The 16,461-nt window shown below is 43.5% G+C and overlaps 1 protein-coding gene across 1 annotated transcript in view; it reads left to right on the top strand.

Moving 5' to 3' along the window:
- Positions 1–16,461, top strand: part of TRPC7 (transient receptor potential cation channel subfamily C member 7) — a 142,917-nt gene that overhangs the window by 35,687 nt on the left and 90,769 nt on the right. The window contains exon 3 of the mRNA XM_070374748.1: positions 6,704–6,886. Coding sequence (XP_070230849.1) covers positions 6,704–6,886 — 183 coding nt within the window. The remainder of the gene's footprint in view (positions 1–6,703; positions 6,887–16,461) is intronic.

The raw sequence follows: 16,461 nt of genomic DNA, 5'->3' as shown, positions 1-16,461 counted from the left end.
GTCTCTTGTTTCTTTCTTTAAGAACAGACCTGAGTATGCCCTAGCAGGAGATTAAGTAATGAAGATGTGCATACAGCATTTCACTGAAACAGATGGCAATGTCTACACTGATATAACCTACACTGCTGGCTTTTGGATATCATCAACACTGACAAGACTAGAGAGAATTTCCATCTGACTCTGACACCAAGGGTCACTTAGTTGGTTCACTGTATTACTCCTAGAGAAGCCAAATATAAGTTGTACAAAATGAGAAAAAGCTTTATGGGTACAAAAAAAGATACCTCATTTGGTAAGCCATGGTGGTGATACTATCCCTGGGAAGGGTTGGTATAATCACCAGAGATGAAAAGAAGTTAAGAAATTCAGAGTATCTTTTTAATGTATGGCTTATATATGAGTGAGAGAAGAAGAATCAAAGATTTCTCAAACATTTTGTGTTCACCACTCCATAAGCCAGTCTTGCTCCCAATCCAGTAATTAAAAACCATAAAAAAGCAACAGGTCAAGAGTTTGAAATCGATGGTCAAATTAAGGTGTTAATTCATTAAAATTGCCATTTACAGGCTTTATTTTTATTCTAAATTTTTATTTATTTTGTTATTTGTGTTATTTACTGTTAACTATACTAAGCATTTTACATTGTTTTGGTATTGCTTTCCCCAATCATTAAATGATATGTATGGTATTACAGATTAAAAACTGAGATACAGAAGAGTTATATGGCTTGTTGTATTTCCCACAACTGACAAGTAGTAAAAAAAAAAAAAAAGAAAAAGAAATTCAAACTCCAGGCCTTTCTGACTTCAAAACCTGTGCACTCATCTAGTACACTACAGAATCTGTTGAGTATTCAGATATCCATATCCCAGCTCATCCTTTATTTCTCCAAATTAATTGAGTGTCAGCCCCAATTAAGCCTCTAGTTTTAGTGTGCTAAGCAGAAGGGAACATGCTGCCCACCAAGAGGCAATATGGTGAGAGGGAAGAGGACAGGATTGGGGTCAGACTGATCTGTCTTGAATCTTGGCTCTACCACTTACATCGCTATGTCACCTTAGACAAGTACACTGCTCCGACAGACTCAACAAGCATTTACTCAGTGCCTGTTATGTTCCAGGAAATGGTCTAAACATCTATTTTTGCTTTATTGACTATGCTAAAGCCTTTGACCGTGTGGATCACAATAAACTGTGGAAAATTCTGAAAGAGATGGGAATACCAGACCACCTGACCTGCCTCTTGAGAAATCTGTATGCAGGTCAGGAAGCAACAGTTAGAACTGGACATGGAACAACAAACTGGTTCCAAATAGGAAAAGGAGTATGTCAAGACTGTATACTGTCACCCTGCTTATTTAACGTATATGCAGAGTACATCATGAGAAATGCTGGACTGGAAGAAACACAAGCTAGAATCAAGATTGCCGGGAGAAATATCAATAACCTCAGATATGCAGATGACACCACCCTTATGGCAGAAAGTGAAGAGGAACTAAAAAGCCTCTTGATGAAAGTGAAAGTGGAGAGTGAAAAAGTTGGCTTAAAGCTCAACATTCAGAAAACGAAGACCATGGCATCCGGTCCCATCACTTCATGGGAAATAGATGGGGAAACAGTGGAAACAGTGTCAGACTTTATTTTTTGGGCTCCAAAATCACTGCAGATGGTGACTGCAGCCATGAAATTAAAAGACGCTTACTGCTTGGAAGGAAAGTTATGTCCAACCTAGATAGCATATTCAAAAGCAGAGACATTACTTTGCCAACAAAGGTCCGTCTAGTCAAGGCTATGGTTTTTCCTGTGGTCATGTATAGATGTGAGAATTGGACTGTGAAGAAGGCTGAGTGCCAAAGAATTGATGCTTTTGAAGTGTGGTATTGGAGAAGACTCTTGAGAGTCCCTTGGACTGCAAGGAGATCCAACCGGTCCATTCTGAAGGAGATCAGCCCTGGGATTGCTTTGGAAGGAATGATGCTAAAGCTGAAACTCCAGTACTTTGGCCACCTCATGCGAAGAGTTGACTCATTGGAAAAGACTCTGATGCTGGGAGGGATTGGGGGCAGGAGGAGAAGGGGACAACAGAGGATGAGATGGCTGGATGGCATCACTGACTCGATGGACGTGAGTCTGAGTGAACTCTGGGAGTTGGTGATGGACAGGGAGGCCTGGCGTGCTGCGATTCATGGAGTCGCAAAGAGTCGGACATGACTGAGCGACTAAATTGAACTGAACTGAACTAATGATATATCTGTGAACAAAACAGCAAAGATTCCTGCCCTCAATAAGCTTATATTCCAATGAAATATATGGACAATAAATATAATAAATAATATGTATAGATGTCATATAGTCATAAGTATTGTGAAGAAAACAAAGAAAAAAGGAAAGGTGAATGCAAATGGAAAAGAGTCACGATGTTTTTAAAAGCTACTCAAGGAAGTCTTCTGAGAAAGTGACATTTGAGCAAAGACCTGAAGAAGTTGAGAAATCTGTTCATGTAGATACCTGGGGAGAGACCATTACAAGAAGAGAATAGCCAGTACAAAGGTCTAGTCCATGTCAAGTGTGTTTGAAGAACAGCGGGGGTCGGGTGGCTGGAATAGACTGAGGGAGACAGAGAACCACAGCAAATCAGTGAATGAATGGAGAGGATAGGCAACATATGTCCCTACAGGACAGTATAATAAGCCTGCTTTTACTTTGAGGGGATGGAGAGCCATGGGAGGGTTTGAGCAGACCAGTGCCATGAACTGACTGCCTTTTCTAAATATCTTTCTGACTGATGTATGGAAAATAGACCATAGAAGACCAGGACATTAAGGAGGTCAGTTAAGAGCCTCTTGGTTAGTCTAAGCAAAAACTGATGGTTTAGATCAATATATATTTAGAAGGTATTGCTGGTGGGATCTGCTTCTAAATTGTATGTCAGGTTTAAGAGGAAGGGAGGAACCAAGGATAAATTCAAGATTTTTTTGTCCTTGACAACTGATAGGTCAGGAAATATTAGTAAGGCAGAGAAGACTAGGTCCAGATTTAGTTTTATTGACTCTGAAATGCCTATTTGGCATTCATGTGGAAATACCAGATGGCAATTGGATATATGACTCAAGTTCAGGAGAGAAGGCTGAGCTAAAGATATAAAATTTAAGTCATCAGCATATAGATAGTATCTAATGATCTTAGATAGGATCACTAAGGCAATGAGCGTAAAAAGACAGGAGAATTCAAAGGACTGGGCACATCTATAGGACATTCTAAAACTAAGACATCAGGGACATGAGAATTAACCAACAAAGATGCAAAAAGTACTCATTCAGGAAGAAAAACCACAGAACAGTATGTTATGCTGGAAGCCAAGTGAAGAATGTATATTAAGGAAGAGGACGTGATCAGCTATGTCAAAGCACCTAACAGGTTCTGCAAGATGAGGACTGAGAACCAACCACTGGATTTAGCAACATGAAAGCCATGTGTGACCTTGACAAGAACAGTCTCAGTGGAAGCAATGGATAGAGTGTGAAAGTTTTGCTGAACAGGGTAGGAAGAACAGGGTAAGAAATATGTAAGGAGGGCAACTGTGAGTGTACACAAGTCTAATGAGTTTTTCTACAAAATGGAACAGAAAACTAGAGTAGGAATTGGCGAGGGAAGTAGAGTCAAGAGGAGTTTCTTATTAAGACAAGAAAACAGCAACACGTTTGCATACTAAGCCAACAGAGGAAGGGAGAGATTAACAATGCAGGAAAGAGAAATGGAGAGCAGTACAAGGGACTGATATCAGGAGGAGGAGCTGGCCTTAGACAGAAGCAGGGGCAGTCCACCCAGAGTAAGAAGAGGGAAGAGAGTCCACAAGCACAGATGTATGACAGCAAGTGATGGGGACGATGTGAGCATGTGGAGCTTCTCTCCTGATGAGTTCTATTCTCCAAGTTAATGGAAACTAGGAGGGGGAGGAGGCTGGACAGCAGGGCAAGAGAGGCCTGAAATGCTTGCTTGCGATGGGAGCACTGAGGACTACCTGAGGTTGGAGGGGGTGAGCTTACAGTGCAGGGGTGTGCTCTCCAGCCACATTCACTGAGCACAGGCGGGGGCAGTGCAGCAGAGAGTCAGACTCAACCAAAGTCAGGCTTTAAGCCAGCAATGAGAACAAAACAAGAGCAGGGCAAGAGAACTGATGGGTGCAAGGATGATAATAAAGATTGCCCGCAAAACGGAAGCTCTGCGAGGGGGGAGACAGGGACCTGACAGGGCTGAAAACCAGTGAAAACATGGTATGGTCCATGGCTTGTAGGTTTGGTGAAATCATAGGATTACTAGAATTGGGGTTCCAGATGGAGAAAGCTGGACATATAGGAGGTGGTGGTCAGAGAGAAGGAGACCTAAAGTTGGGGTCAGGGAGGAGCTTCAGTTATTGGGAATAACTAAGAGAATGAATGGCTGAGTTGGCACTGAGAATAACATGACTAAAGAAAACGTTATCATGGAAATACGAGGGCAGGGTAATGGGAGGGACATCTTCTTGGATACTGAAACCACCAAGAACAGCAGCAGTTGGGTGAGTGACAGTGAGACAGGAGGTAAAATCTTCGAGGAAAGTGAGAAAGTAATCAGAAAGATGAGTGTCCAGTATAAGGAAAAGTGGGTTTAGCCTGTTAATTTATCTCTCTGAGTCTCGGTTTCCTCACTCATGAGTTGGAAATGCTGACAGTCCTTCTAACATGTGTATTTTGTAAGGACTGAGTAAGGTGATACAGGTAGAACACCTGTCACCCAGTGGACCTGGCAGACTTCAGTATGCCGGGATATGGAATTACTTAAAAGGGCACCTGTGAAGTCTTGGGAGTATGTCGCATCTCTCCAACTAAAGGTAAAAAGTGTGGCTGAAAGGCTCACTGAGCTCAGGACTATCCCACCTTTCATAATCATCATAATTCCCCAGATGTGCGCCCATGGCTCTCACTCTCTGTGGGAGGCTGCACCTGGCGTGACTGCAGCTATCCACACCCATGTCATCTCCATCTTCCTGCCAGGCTGGTTTCGTCTCTTCCACCCACATGCAGGCACCAGGTGCGCTGCCTTCCAGACTGTCTAATATAGAAGGCAAAAAGCAAACTAACTGTTTTGGCTCCCCTGCTGTTTCTCCCTGTTTCTTATGGCCCAGTTAATAGAAGAGCCCAGGGAAGTGAAAGTCTCTAATGGTACCTTCCAAGTCTCTAATGGTACCTTCCATCCTGAACTGCACTGAACCCAGAAATGCACAGAGGCTCTGAGACAGCACAGTCTCAGTCGCCCGTGACAGTCTGCTGGAGCAGTCATCTTTCTACCCAGCATTTCCCAAACACCGTTATCCCTAAATTATATATAAAAATGAAGAGCAGCCGCTCTTGTAGGAACACATTTTCTTGATGCTTGTCCTTTTCTTAGCTATCAGTCACTTGCTTCTTTAACACAAAAGGACATTTTGATGCAGCACTGCTGCAAGGAGAAACAAATCATTAATTTAGAAAAATGGTGGCGTTTCTACAGTTTGCCATGCTCCCATCTATTTGCTGAGGAATCCGGGTTCTGGAAAAACAAAACTGCACTCCTGTTTACCAACTACTATTTATCACTCTCTGGGCTTTTGACATTGATTAACACTGAAAGTGACATTTGGCTCTGTGCTGCTTTCAAATAGACTCATTTCAACTAAGAAACCAATAAGAAACCCTATAGGGGAAAATATTTTTGGGGAGGAGTAGTTTGAGGGTGACATGAAACATTCTTCTGTCCAACATTTTGGATCATTATCTGGAACTGAAGCAGTGTGTTTTAAGGAGAGAGAGAAATCGGCACGTCACAAGGAAAGGCAGTCAGCCTTTCAAGATAATTCAGAAAGGTGTGCCTCGGGAGAAGAGAGAAACCCAGAGGCAATTCATTAAACAACAACAAAAAAGAGGTCAAGGTCTGAAAATGATTATTCAACAGGCGAGTAATTTAATATGCCATGATTTGCTGTACAAAAGGATCTGTGCTAAGGAAAGGATACTGTTAGATTTAAATTACATTTGATTTTTAAATTTATAAGCAGATTTTCCAGCACATTAAAAGAAAGCACATCTGTGTACATTTTTTTTCCCTCCAAATTTAGTCTATCAGCCATATCTTTCCAGCAAACTTCCTGCGTAGAACAGTTACCACCACAGATTGGTGGTAAGTGAGTGAAGTGATATTCCCATCAGCCTTAAAAGTACATCTCCTTATGACTCCCCGCTCAGAGCAGGCAAGGGGAATTGCTGCTTTCAAAGAGCCCAGGGTGGGCTTTGGCAGGCATCAGAATCACTCAGAGAACAAGGTTAAAAGGTTAACCTTTTAAGATTAAAAGACAGGTTAAAGACAGCTTCCTGGGTCTCATCCCCAGGAATTCTGAGTCTGTAAGTCTGCAGTGGGGCCTGGGAATCACAGTTCTAGCACACCCAAGGTACTCTGATGCAGGTGGCCATGGAACACAGCCTGACAAATCCTGGCTTAGAGAAGATGTCCTCTAGACTACTGTAGCAAGAGAAACAGCCCTGCCTTCTGGTTCCAGCGCATTCCCTGGTTCCAGAGTGCTCTATTAAGCTCACACTTGGTGGACAGTTGCTGAACAACACTGCTGAGCTAGGCAAGCCCATCTGTGGGGTTCGGTGTGACACACCCCTGATTTCTCTTTATTCTGTTAGAACGATTACAGGAAGTTATCTATGCAATGCAAGGATTTTGTGGTGGGCGTGCTGGACCTATGCCGAGACACAGAAGAGGTGGAAGCGATTTTAAATGGTGATGTGAACTTCCAAGTCTGGTCCGACCACCACCGTCCGAGTCTGAGCCGGATCAAACTCGCCATTAAGTACGAAGTCAAGAAGGTAAGCTTCCCCACCTCTCCTGGCCTTCCTACCTCCAGGGTTGCTGGCCGACCTTTGTGCTCACACATATTTTGTTCCCACAAGAGGATGGTGACAATAGCAATTACCCGACCCACCTCTAGACAGGGGAACCTCCAGCCTTACAGGACTGCTCAGAGCTCCCGCCTTCACCCCCAGCCCATCAGGAGAGAGAGATGATGATAATCATTCTATGAACAGGCTTCGAGCCTGGAGAATAAAAGAGGGGATTTTCAGCCTCCAAACTACTGGCGAGGACCAGGTCACAGTGAATGCTGCCATCAGCTAGCAGGCCAATTCCCAAGTTTTCATGAAAAAACATACCCCTCAGTTCTTTCAACAGCACTTATTGAGCTTTCTCTGTGTGCCTGAGGACTTGTGTAGAAAATGTCTTCGTGCAGAGGCTTTGTGGGATCCATGGTTCTGGGTGGCTTAGAGGAAGTTCACTCTCAAGGCTTATGAAAGGCTTTAATAGGAAGCATGATTAGACTTCCAAAAGAGTAAGTCCTACCTCCTCAACCAACCTCAAGGTGTCTTTAATGGCCACTGGCACCCAGGAGCCCTCACACCCACAGTGGCTGGTCAGACTGAGGTCCTAAGGAGCAAGACTCAATTATAGTTCCACTCTGGATGTATTCTGGATTTTGTAGAATCTGCTCTTATGTTAGATGACATCATTCATCCTGATGAAAACCACAGAGCTCCAAAGATCCATGTGCTTTAGTACCAACTGTGCTTTCCAAAGAAGCAAAATGGTTGATCAGTCTTCAAGGGTTGTTTTTTCCCATCTATTTACAGGGTGACTACTGGGGGTATTCCCAATACCCCCAGATTGGCTTCTTGGCATTTTTCTTCTTGTCTGCTTATCTTAATTTGTGTGGGGTGAACCATTCTTCAACAACAGTATGTGGTATTCATCTAGAGAGAGCCTCCAAGTGTGATAAAAATCTTCCTGTCCTTTTAATTTTAATAATAATCAAAAATTCTAGGAAAAAATATCTTTTTTCAAACACTGTAAGTCCTGAAGATAAAATTGATAAACCATAGGAAAGGTAGCCTTCGATAAATATTCAAAAGCATAGAGCTATGGGAGGGGAGGAGTCAGGTTGTAGTTTCAAGTATGTACAACCCTACTGACCAAGTGCAGGGGGACTCACATTTTAGCTTATCTCAAGAGCTCGCTGAGACTGTTCACCAAAGTACAGCAAGCAAGCATTTCCTGAAGGTGCTGAGATATTCACGGTCTTGGAGTTCAGAGACACCCTGCTGTAGACTGCTTGTTATGGTGATAACAGGCTTGAGTTTCTGGCATTTCCTTTCTTCCCCAAGCCGTGGTATTATCCTGTCTTCTAGCACAGAGTGAAAGGGGAAGATATATTTGACACCCCAAAGAAAAGAAGATGCTTGATATGTGTACATTAACGTTCACAGTTTGGGCTCTTCACAAACAATCCCAGAAGCCCAGGAAATTCAAGCATTCACCATATTTCTGAAACATAGATTCAAATCTCTTAGCAAACCAGTCACTGAGGGTGAATCCTTCAGCTAGTCCAGAGTATGGCCACCACTTCAGAGCCTATAATGTTCCTCCTCATTGTCAGCTATCAAGGACAAAATGGCCCTGGCGATGAGTGAGAAGAAAAAGTGAAACACTGTAAACGTGACAGTTTTGGTCAGAATAAAAAGGTTTTGTGAGGGAAATTATTTATTCTAGCGATATTAGGAGAGTCATAGAGGTCTCAAGAAATACCTATCATGAATGTCAAGAGTCTACTGCAATCCATAGGCAGGAAGACAATAAATGACCTGCATAAAATGTCAACCTTGCTCCCTTCAAAAATCTCCAATAGGTAAATTCTCTCAAATCACAGATGCCATCGTGCTACATTGACTGACTCAGAGTTTTCCTTGACATTTATTCTATCGTGAACTACCAGCAAAAATACCTAATATTTTAAAATCTTATTAATATTGTAATGAGATTTCATTTTTAATTTATGAACTTTAGCATGCTTGCATGGGCACAGTCTAACCCTGGGTCTTTGAATTATGAAACGACCAGCACCAAGGCCTATTTACACCTGACATATATATGAGTCTTCAGGCTAGAATATAAAACCATAAAAAAAAGTCCTAGGACTTGCGATATATAAAATCAAACCATTAATTCAGTGATTAAAACAAACTAGTTATTCTTGGCAGTTCCATGAGCTGCTAATAGGTCTGACCTAAAAAAAAAAAAAAAACAACTATACATTCAATTTAGAGACCTTGAGTTACATAGAGTCAAAGAGATTTCTTTGCTTAAAGACATTATAGAGCATTGATCATGCACTGCTACTCTAAATGAAGAAGAGTGCAATATGTATTACTGGACCACAATACTCTCTTTCTCATGGACCATCTGGTAAGACTGGTTTTCCATGTAACAGCCTCAATATTTATGAAATGCATAAATCTGAGTGGAATGGGTGCTGCTCTGTGGCTGGTACTGCACCTCAGATTACATCCTTCATCTGAATGTTAGCCTCTCCTCAGGCATCACCCTAATATCTGGTCCTCTGGCTACCTCGGCCATAACATCAGCCTCCATGAGATAAAGACAATTATCCCACCATGATACAAAGGAAAAAAGGATGAAGAGAGTGTCAGGAGATTTCTAGCATGATTCTTACATTTAATGGCCACACGGTCTTGGATAAGTCCTTGAAGCTCTTTGGGCCCCTTCCAAAAAATAGGTGTATAAGCTTTTGCTTCACAGGATTTTCTATGGAACTGATATGAGAGGAAATGCTCTGTAAACTGAAAAGGTCTCCTCAAGGAAGCTCCTCAAGGAAGCATCATTGTTGTCAATCAGCAATGCTCCCCCTTCTTTGGAACTGGAGGGGTTCTTTTATCCCCAGAAACACCCTCTAGCTTATCCTTTGTTATCTCCCCAACTCTTTGTGACCCCATGGACAGTAGCCTACAAGTTTCCTCTGTCCATGAGATTTTCCAGGCAAGAGTACTGGAGTGGGTTGTCATTTCCTTCTCCAGGAGATCTTCCCAACCCAGGGATCGAACCCAGGTCTCCAGCATTGCAGGCAGATGCTTTACCGTCTGAACCACTAGGGAAGCCCATTCTATCTTCTAGAATGCTAGAAATGTCCCCCTGGGGAAGGACATCATCCCTATAGCCTACAACTCCTCTCCCAAAGACCAAAAGGCCTTGTGAGGATATGGTTGTTCTCCATGACTTCTGCCTTAATAAGGGGACTCAGCATCCCCACTGTGTTAGAAAGGCAGTGTTGGAGAAGTGGGTAAGGGTACCCTTATAGGTTAATCACTGTCCAACCACTCATTAATGGGGTCACTTAGGTTATGCAGTATACATATACAGTATACATACAGGCCTTCATCTTCTCCCCCACAGTCGATCTGGCTGTCTCCTCCATTTCTATCTTTGTCCCCCGGGAACTATGCATAAATGTCCTTCTTAAAGACTCTCCTCTCCCCTTGCAGAGCAACTCTAAATAAATGCTTAGGGACTTTGAGCCTCACCAACTGGAAGGACCTAATCAGTCTCTGAATCCATTCAGGTTCAGTTGGGCCCAGGCTACATCCGTAAAGAAAGCCCATTGTCTGGCACATAGTCACTGCTGAGTGACTGGTCAAAGAGACTGAGACACAATCCTTAGTGCTCCTTTTAACATGTCCAACTGAAGACTCACATCTGGGCCCTTCACTCGCATCCCCCACCCATCTCTCCTCTTTATCACTTCATTTCTAGTCTTACAGGGATGCTGTTTTCCTTTCTTCCCCCTGTGTCATCTCTTCTTTCTTCCTGACTTCAGGTCTGCCTTGATGAGGATCAGGTAAATCTCCATTCACTCTAAGAACTTTGTAGGCATGGGCCTTCCCAGCTCAAAGTGCCCATGGACAGTGAGACAAGAGACCCAGAATGTCCTACTATGCAGAAGAGAGACCTTAACTCCACCTGTAGGAGAGATGCAGGCCCCCTTGGACATAATTAAGCAAAAGACTGCTAAAAAAAAAAAAAAAGAAACAAATGAATATTTTGTCCAAAATTATATTAGTGTCATTGCAGAAAGCATGTCTATTATTAGGCAATATCACCAATAAGGGTGGCTCATTTAACCGGACAGGTTGTTTTAGCCCCAGTCTATGAGCCCTATAGTCGCTGATTAGCCTGCCAAGGACCCTGAGGAAAGAAAGACACAATCTTGCCCTTAAGGAGCTATCAGTGCAGTGGGTAAGGTACAGATAGATATGCTATGACCATAAAAGCAACAGCTTCTGTACTCAGCTAGCTGAACAAAGTACAGTTCAGAGCAGTCACCTTTTTCGGACTTCCAGGTGGCCTTCAGTTCTAGCCTCTTGACACAAGGCTTGATTTGAAGGATGTAATCATGGTCCTTCCAACTTATGAGACCCACCCACTCTCCTCTAGAAGTAGCTCCACTCAGCTGAGCTTCCAGATCCCAGAATTTCAGAGGTATCCCCCCGCCAGACTCTGCCAAGCTCCTGGGTGAGTCTTAGCCCAGAAATCTAGTATCACATAAAATAAAGACCTAGAATAGGACCATGGAAGATGGAGAAGACTGCAGGTAGAACCCTCACTAGCCCCACTTAGTAACACTGTTCCCTTTTGCTTCACTCAGCATGTTATACTAAGGAAATAATACCCCCTGTGACCTGCATCCACTGGCTCACATCATTTCACTAGCGTTTCTGATGTCTACCACATTACCAGCTCTGAGTCCAGCACTGGAGAGACTGAGAAGCCCCCAAGCCTTTCCCTTGAGGGGTACACGGCAGCAATGGATAGAGATGTGTGAACAAAGGACCACCATCCTGTCTGAGCAAGGTACACAGGATTAAGAAGGAGGTGGCATGGGGGTCAGAGGAAGCACTGACCAGCTCAGTCTGGACATATGAAGAAGTTTCCCAGAAGTGGACATACTTGAAGTGGGGCTTAAAGGATGAGAGGTGCTGGATGGGATGGGATGGCAATTTAGGTAGAGAGAGGTGAAAGCTGAAAAGCCACAGACACCTAAGAAAGAGTGGCACATTTAGGAAAGAAACATGTTTATAGGAGGATGTGACTGAGGCTATAGTACTGTGGGAAAGAAACAAACTGGAAAGCTTGTCAGAAGCAGATCCTCAAGGGTATTACATGCCATGCACAAGCCCTTGGGCCTTATCCTGCCAGCACTATCCTATAGAATTTTCTATGATGATGGAAATGTTTCCTGCTGTCTAATATGGCAGCCACTACTACATATAGCTACTTAGCTTGAAATGTGGTTAATGTAATTATGAAACAGAATTCTTAATTTTTCATTCATTAATTAAAATTTCAATAGGCAATTGTGGCCAGTGGTTACCGAACTAGACGGTATGATGGTATGTCCTCATTCATGCAGTCAACAAGTTTGCACTGAGTGACTATAAAGCATGCTGTGCTAATCACTGAGGACGTGTTATAGTGACTGGAATTGACATGAGGCTAACCATTGTGAGGAAGACATGCATGCTAAGTCGCTTCAGTCGTGTCCGACTCTGTGCGACCCATGGACAGCAGCCCACCAGGCTCCTCTGTCCACAGGATTCTCCAGGCAAGAATACTGGAGTGAGTTGCCTCTTCCTTCTCCAGTATTACTCAAAACATCACACCAAAAAATTGTAATATTCCAACTGAAATAGTGTTACAAAACACAAACATGACTTTACAACTTCTAAAGACAGATACCGGAGAAGGCAATGGCACCCCACTCCAGTACTCTTGCCTGGAAAATCCCATGGACGGAGGAGCCTGGAAGGCTTCAGTCCATGGGGTCACTGAGGGTCGGACACGACTGAGCGACTTCAGTTTCACTTTGCACTTTCATGCATTGGAGAAGGAAATGGCAACCCACTCCAGTGTTATTGCCTGGAGAATCCTAGGGATGGGGGAGCCTGGTGGGCTGCCGTCTCTGGGGTCACACAGAGTCGGACATAACTGAAGTGACTTAGCAGCAAAGACAGATACAACCTAACTGGGGAAGTCAATAAAGACTTCTTGGAGGAACTCATGACAAAAGTTAACCAGAGGTGGGGAGGGTATTTCTGGCAGAAAAAAAACATGTTCAAAGCTGTTCAGAGCATGCACAAAGGCCCAGTGGTGAGAAGAAATACAGCATATAAAATGTGGTGAATGTGGCAGACTCAGAGGCATGAGGAAGAATGGGGAGTGGGGTGAGTCTAGAGAGGCAGACAGGAATCAGACCAGACAGAGGCTTGTAGACCAGGCAAAAGGATTTTGTTTTTGTTCCTTTTTTAGGAATAACAGGAATCCATTTGAGGATATTAATCAAGGTGGTTGTAAAGATTAGGACAGAAAGCCTCTGAGAAATGCTGGAAGGCAAAAAGGGTAGGTGTGGATGCCACGTAATTGTTAAGCAAAAGGGACAGACTATTAATCAAGGCAGGTGAAGTTACGCTGTGTTAACAAGCAAAACCAAAGCTATATGGGCTGTTAACCAGAAAAAAAAATTTATTTATCGCTCATCACTGGACAGCAAGGAGATCAAACCAGTCAATCCTAAAGGAAATCAACCCTGAATATTCATTGGAAGGACTGATGCTGAAGCTGAAACTCCAATACTTTGGCCACCTGATGCAAAGAACTAACTCATTGGAAAAGACCCTGATGCTAGGAAAGATTGAAGGCAGGAGGAGAAGGAAGTGACAGAGGATGAGATGGTTGGATGGCATCACTGACTCGATGGACATGAGTTTGAGCAAGCTCCGGGAGTTGGTGAAGGACAGGGAAGCCTGGATTGCTGCAGGCCATGGGATCGCAAAGAGTCAGACACGACTGAGTGACTGAACAGCGACAACAATAATCGCTCATCCTACTTCCATCTTGCAACAGAATTCAGAGGAATTCATTCAGGAACCGAAAATGATAGAATAGCCACCACCTCAAATATTTCCACCCTGCCAAAGGGAAATCCAGCCCTGGAGGGTCTCATATCAGCAATTAAACACTTCCACCTGGAAGGGACATATGGTGCTTCTGCTTACAACTCAGAGACAGCAATTAGTCACATAACCCTCCCTGCCGTAAGCAGGGCCAGAAAGCATTGAATATTCCTGTCATGCATTTGAAAGGAGAAAAATAAAGGAGCTATTTGGTAAATAGCACTAAAGACTACCAACAGGAAAAAATTTGAGGAAATTCATATGAAGAGCATCTTCATCTCTGTAAATATTAGGAAGCAGAATCACCCTCTGAAGTAGAAGGCAGCCTGAAAAAAAAAAAAAAATTTTAAGGTTTGGGAAGGGAATTCTCTGGTAGTCCAGTGGTCTTCCAGTGCAGAGGGTGTGGGTTCAATCCCTGCTCAAGCAGCTAAGATCTCATATGCCTTGTAGCCAAAAAACCAAAAAACATAAAACAGAAGTAATACTGTAACAAATTCAATAAAGACTGAAAAAAATGGTCCACATTGAAAAAAAGTGTCTTAAGAAAAGTTTGGGAAAAATTCTGTAGGTGATGGGAGAGAGAGCTGAACAACAGAGCCAACAGTTCAGCCAACATTAGAGATTATACATTATTTGGCAATAGCCTGTGTTCTTAAAAAAAAAAATGAAAAATCTCTACAAAAAAATGGAAATATACGAAGTCAATGTCCTCCACGAACCTCAATTCCCTGCTGTGAACCTCAAGATTCTTTCATGGACATGGAGCCCAGAAGTACACAAAATGTGCCCACAGGGCACAGCACACAGGTTCCCTCAGGGAATGCCAAGGTGGGAGGAACAAGCTCAGAGGGGAGAGGCATGGTGGGGAACATCCCACCCACATCACTGCCCTGTCTAAATCTGGGCCAGGGCCTCTAACAACACCAGAAGTCCCTTTTGCTTCTTTCTTCAAAAATTCACCATCTTGTGCACATTTTACAGTTCTGCCGTACGTGGGCCCATTATTCCACCTGGAAAAACTCCCATGAGAAGATGACAGAAACTGTTGCGTAGCAATTTATAGTGGCCAGGAGTGTACCTGCTCACATCCTCCACTTACTAAATATGTGGCATTAGTAACTCAAAGGTACTTAATCAGCTGGCTGGCAGGAGCCCTGTGGATAAGGCGGATGCTCCTCCAACCCTCAAGAGCCTCCTGGTCTAAATCTGTGCTGGGAGAAACCATGAGGCCCAGCAGCAGATGCACAACTGACTGAAACCCCTTCCCCTAGTGTGGTGACCACCGGCAGGGACACCAGAGAGGGCAGCTGACCTCTACTGAGGTTCAGAGTCATTTCCTCCGTCTGCAGAGAGCACAGGGAATGTGCGGACACCAGGGTTTTCTAAAGGACGTCTGAGAGGCCAATCAGACACTCAAATGCTCTGAGCAGACTTTCTCCCGCTGTGTTTTCCTGCTGAGGCATCATTGCGAACAGATGCTCAGAGTTAAGAAGACCAGAACTGTCACAAACACAGTCTGGCTGGTCAGACACCACCCCAGACTGTGCTGCAGGATGCCCAGGAGCTGTCAAACGCTATTGGAATCCACTGGTATAGAAAACATCAATCAGTGTCCTCTCTGGGGATTCTTCTCAGCACTTTGGAGGTCCTAGCCTGGTCACACAGCACAAAAATGACCAGCGTCCATTCATCTCTTGGCTCAGAGGGGCTATCTTTGGCCTTGGAAAAGCAGTTTTGTTTTTCTCAAGCAGCAACCTTAAGAAGGACTAATGCAAGTATGTGTACCCCTTTTCTTCCTGGAAAAACTCTCAAGAGAAGAAAAATAAGTGCTGTTGGGCAGCAGCTTACTGTTGTGGCTGGAAACCTGACCACATATGTGGGACCACAAATCCCAAGTCCTTCATTTACCAAACAGGTGGCTTTAGATATTTCATCTCCGGGCTCAGTTTTCTATTCTATACAATGGGAACAAATAACAGTACCTATTAAATAATAATCTATGTTTACCAATATAGCTTTATTTGGGGGGGCTCCAAAATCACTGCAGATGGTGACTGCAGCCATGAAATTAAAAGATGCTTGCTTGGAAGAAAAGCTATGACAATCTAGACAGCATATTAAAAAGCAAAGACATTACTTTGTCAACAAAGCTCCACTTAGTCAAAACTATGGTTTTTCCAGTAGTCATGTATGGATGTGAGAGTTGGACTATAAAGAAAGCTGAGCACCGAAGAATTGATGCTTTTGAACTGTGGTGTTGGAGAAGACTCTTGAGAGTCTCTTGGACTGCAAGGAGAACAAACCAGTCAATCCTAAAGGAAATCAGTTCTGAATATTCATTGGAAGGACTGATATTGAAGCTAAAACTCCAATACTTTGGCCACCTGATGCAAAGAACTGACTCATCGGAAAAGACCCTGATGTTGGGGAAGATTGAAGGCCAGAGGAGAAGGGGACAACAAAGGATAAGATGGCTGGATGGCATCACTGACTCAATGGACTTGAGTTTGAGCAAACTCCGGGAGTTGGTGATGGACAGGGAAGCCTGGTGTGCTACGGTCCATGGGGTCACAGAGTTAGACATGACTGAG

The sequence above is a fragment of the Bos mutus genome, chromosome 7, assembly GCF_027580195.1.
Source record: "Bos mutus isolate GX-2022 chromosome 7, NWIPB_WYAK_1.1, whole genome shotgun sequence".
Taxonomy (NCBI): Eukaryota; Metazoa; Chordata; class Mammalia; order Artiodactyla; family Bovidae; genus Bos; species Bos mutus.
Note: the sequence above shows the minus strand (reverse complement) of the source record. Positions and strands in the feature narration are given on the sequence as shown.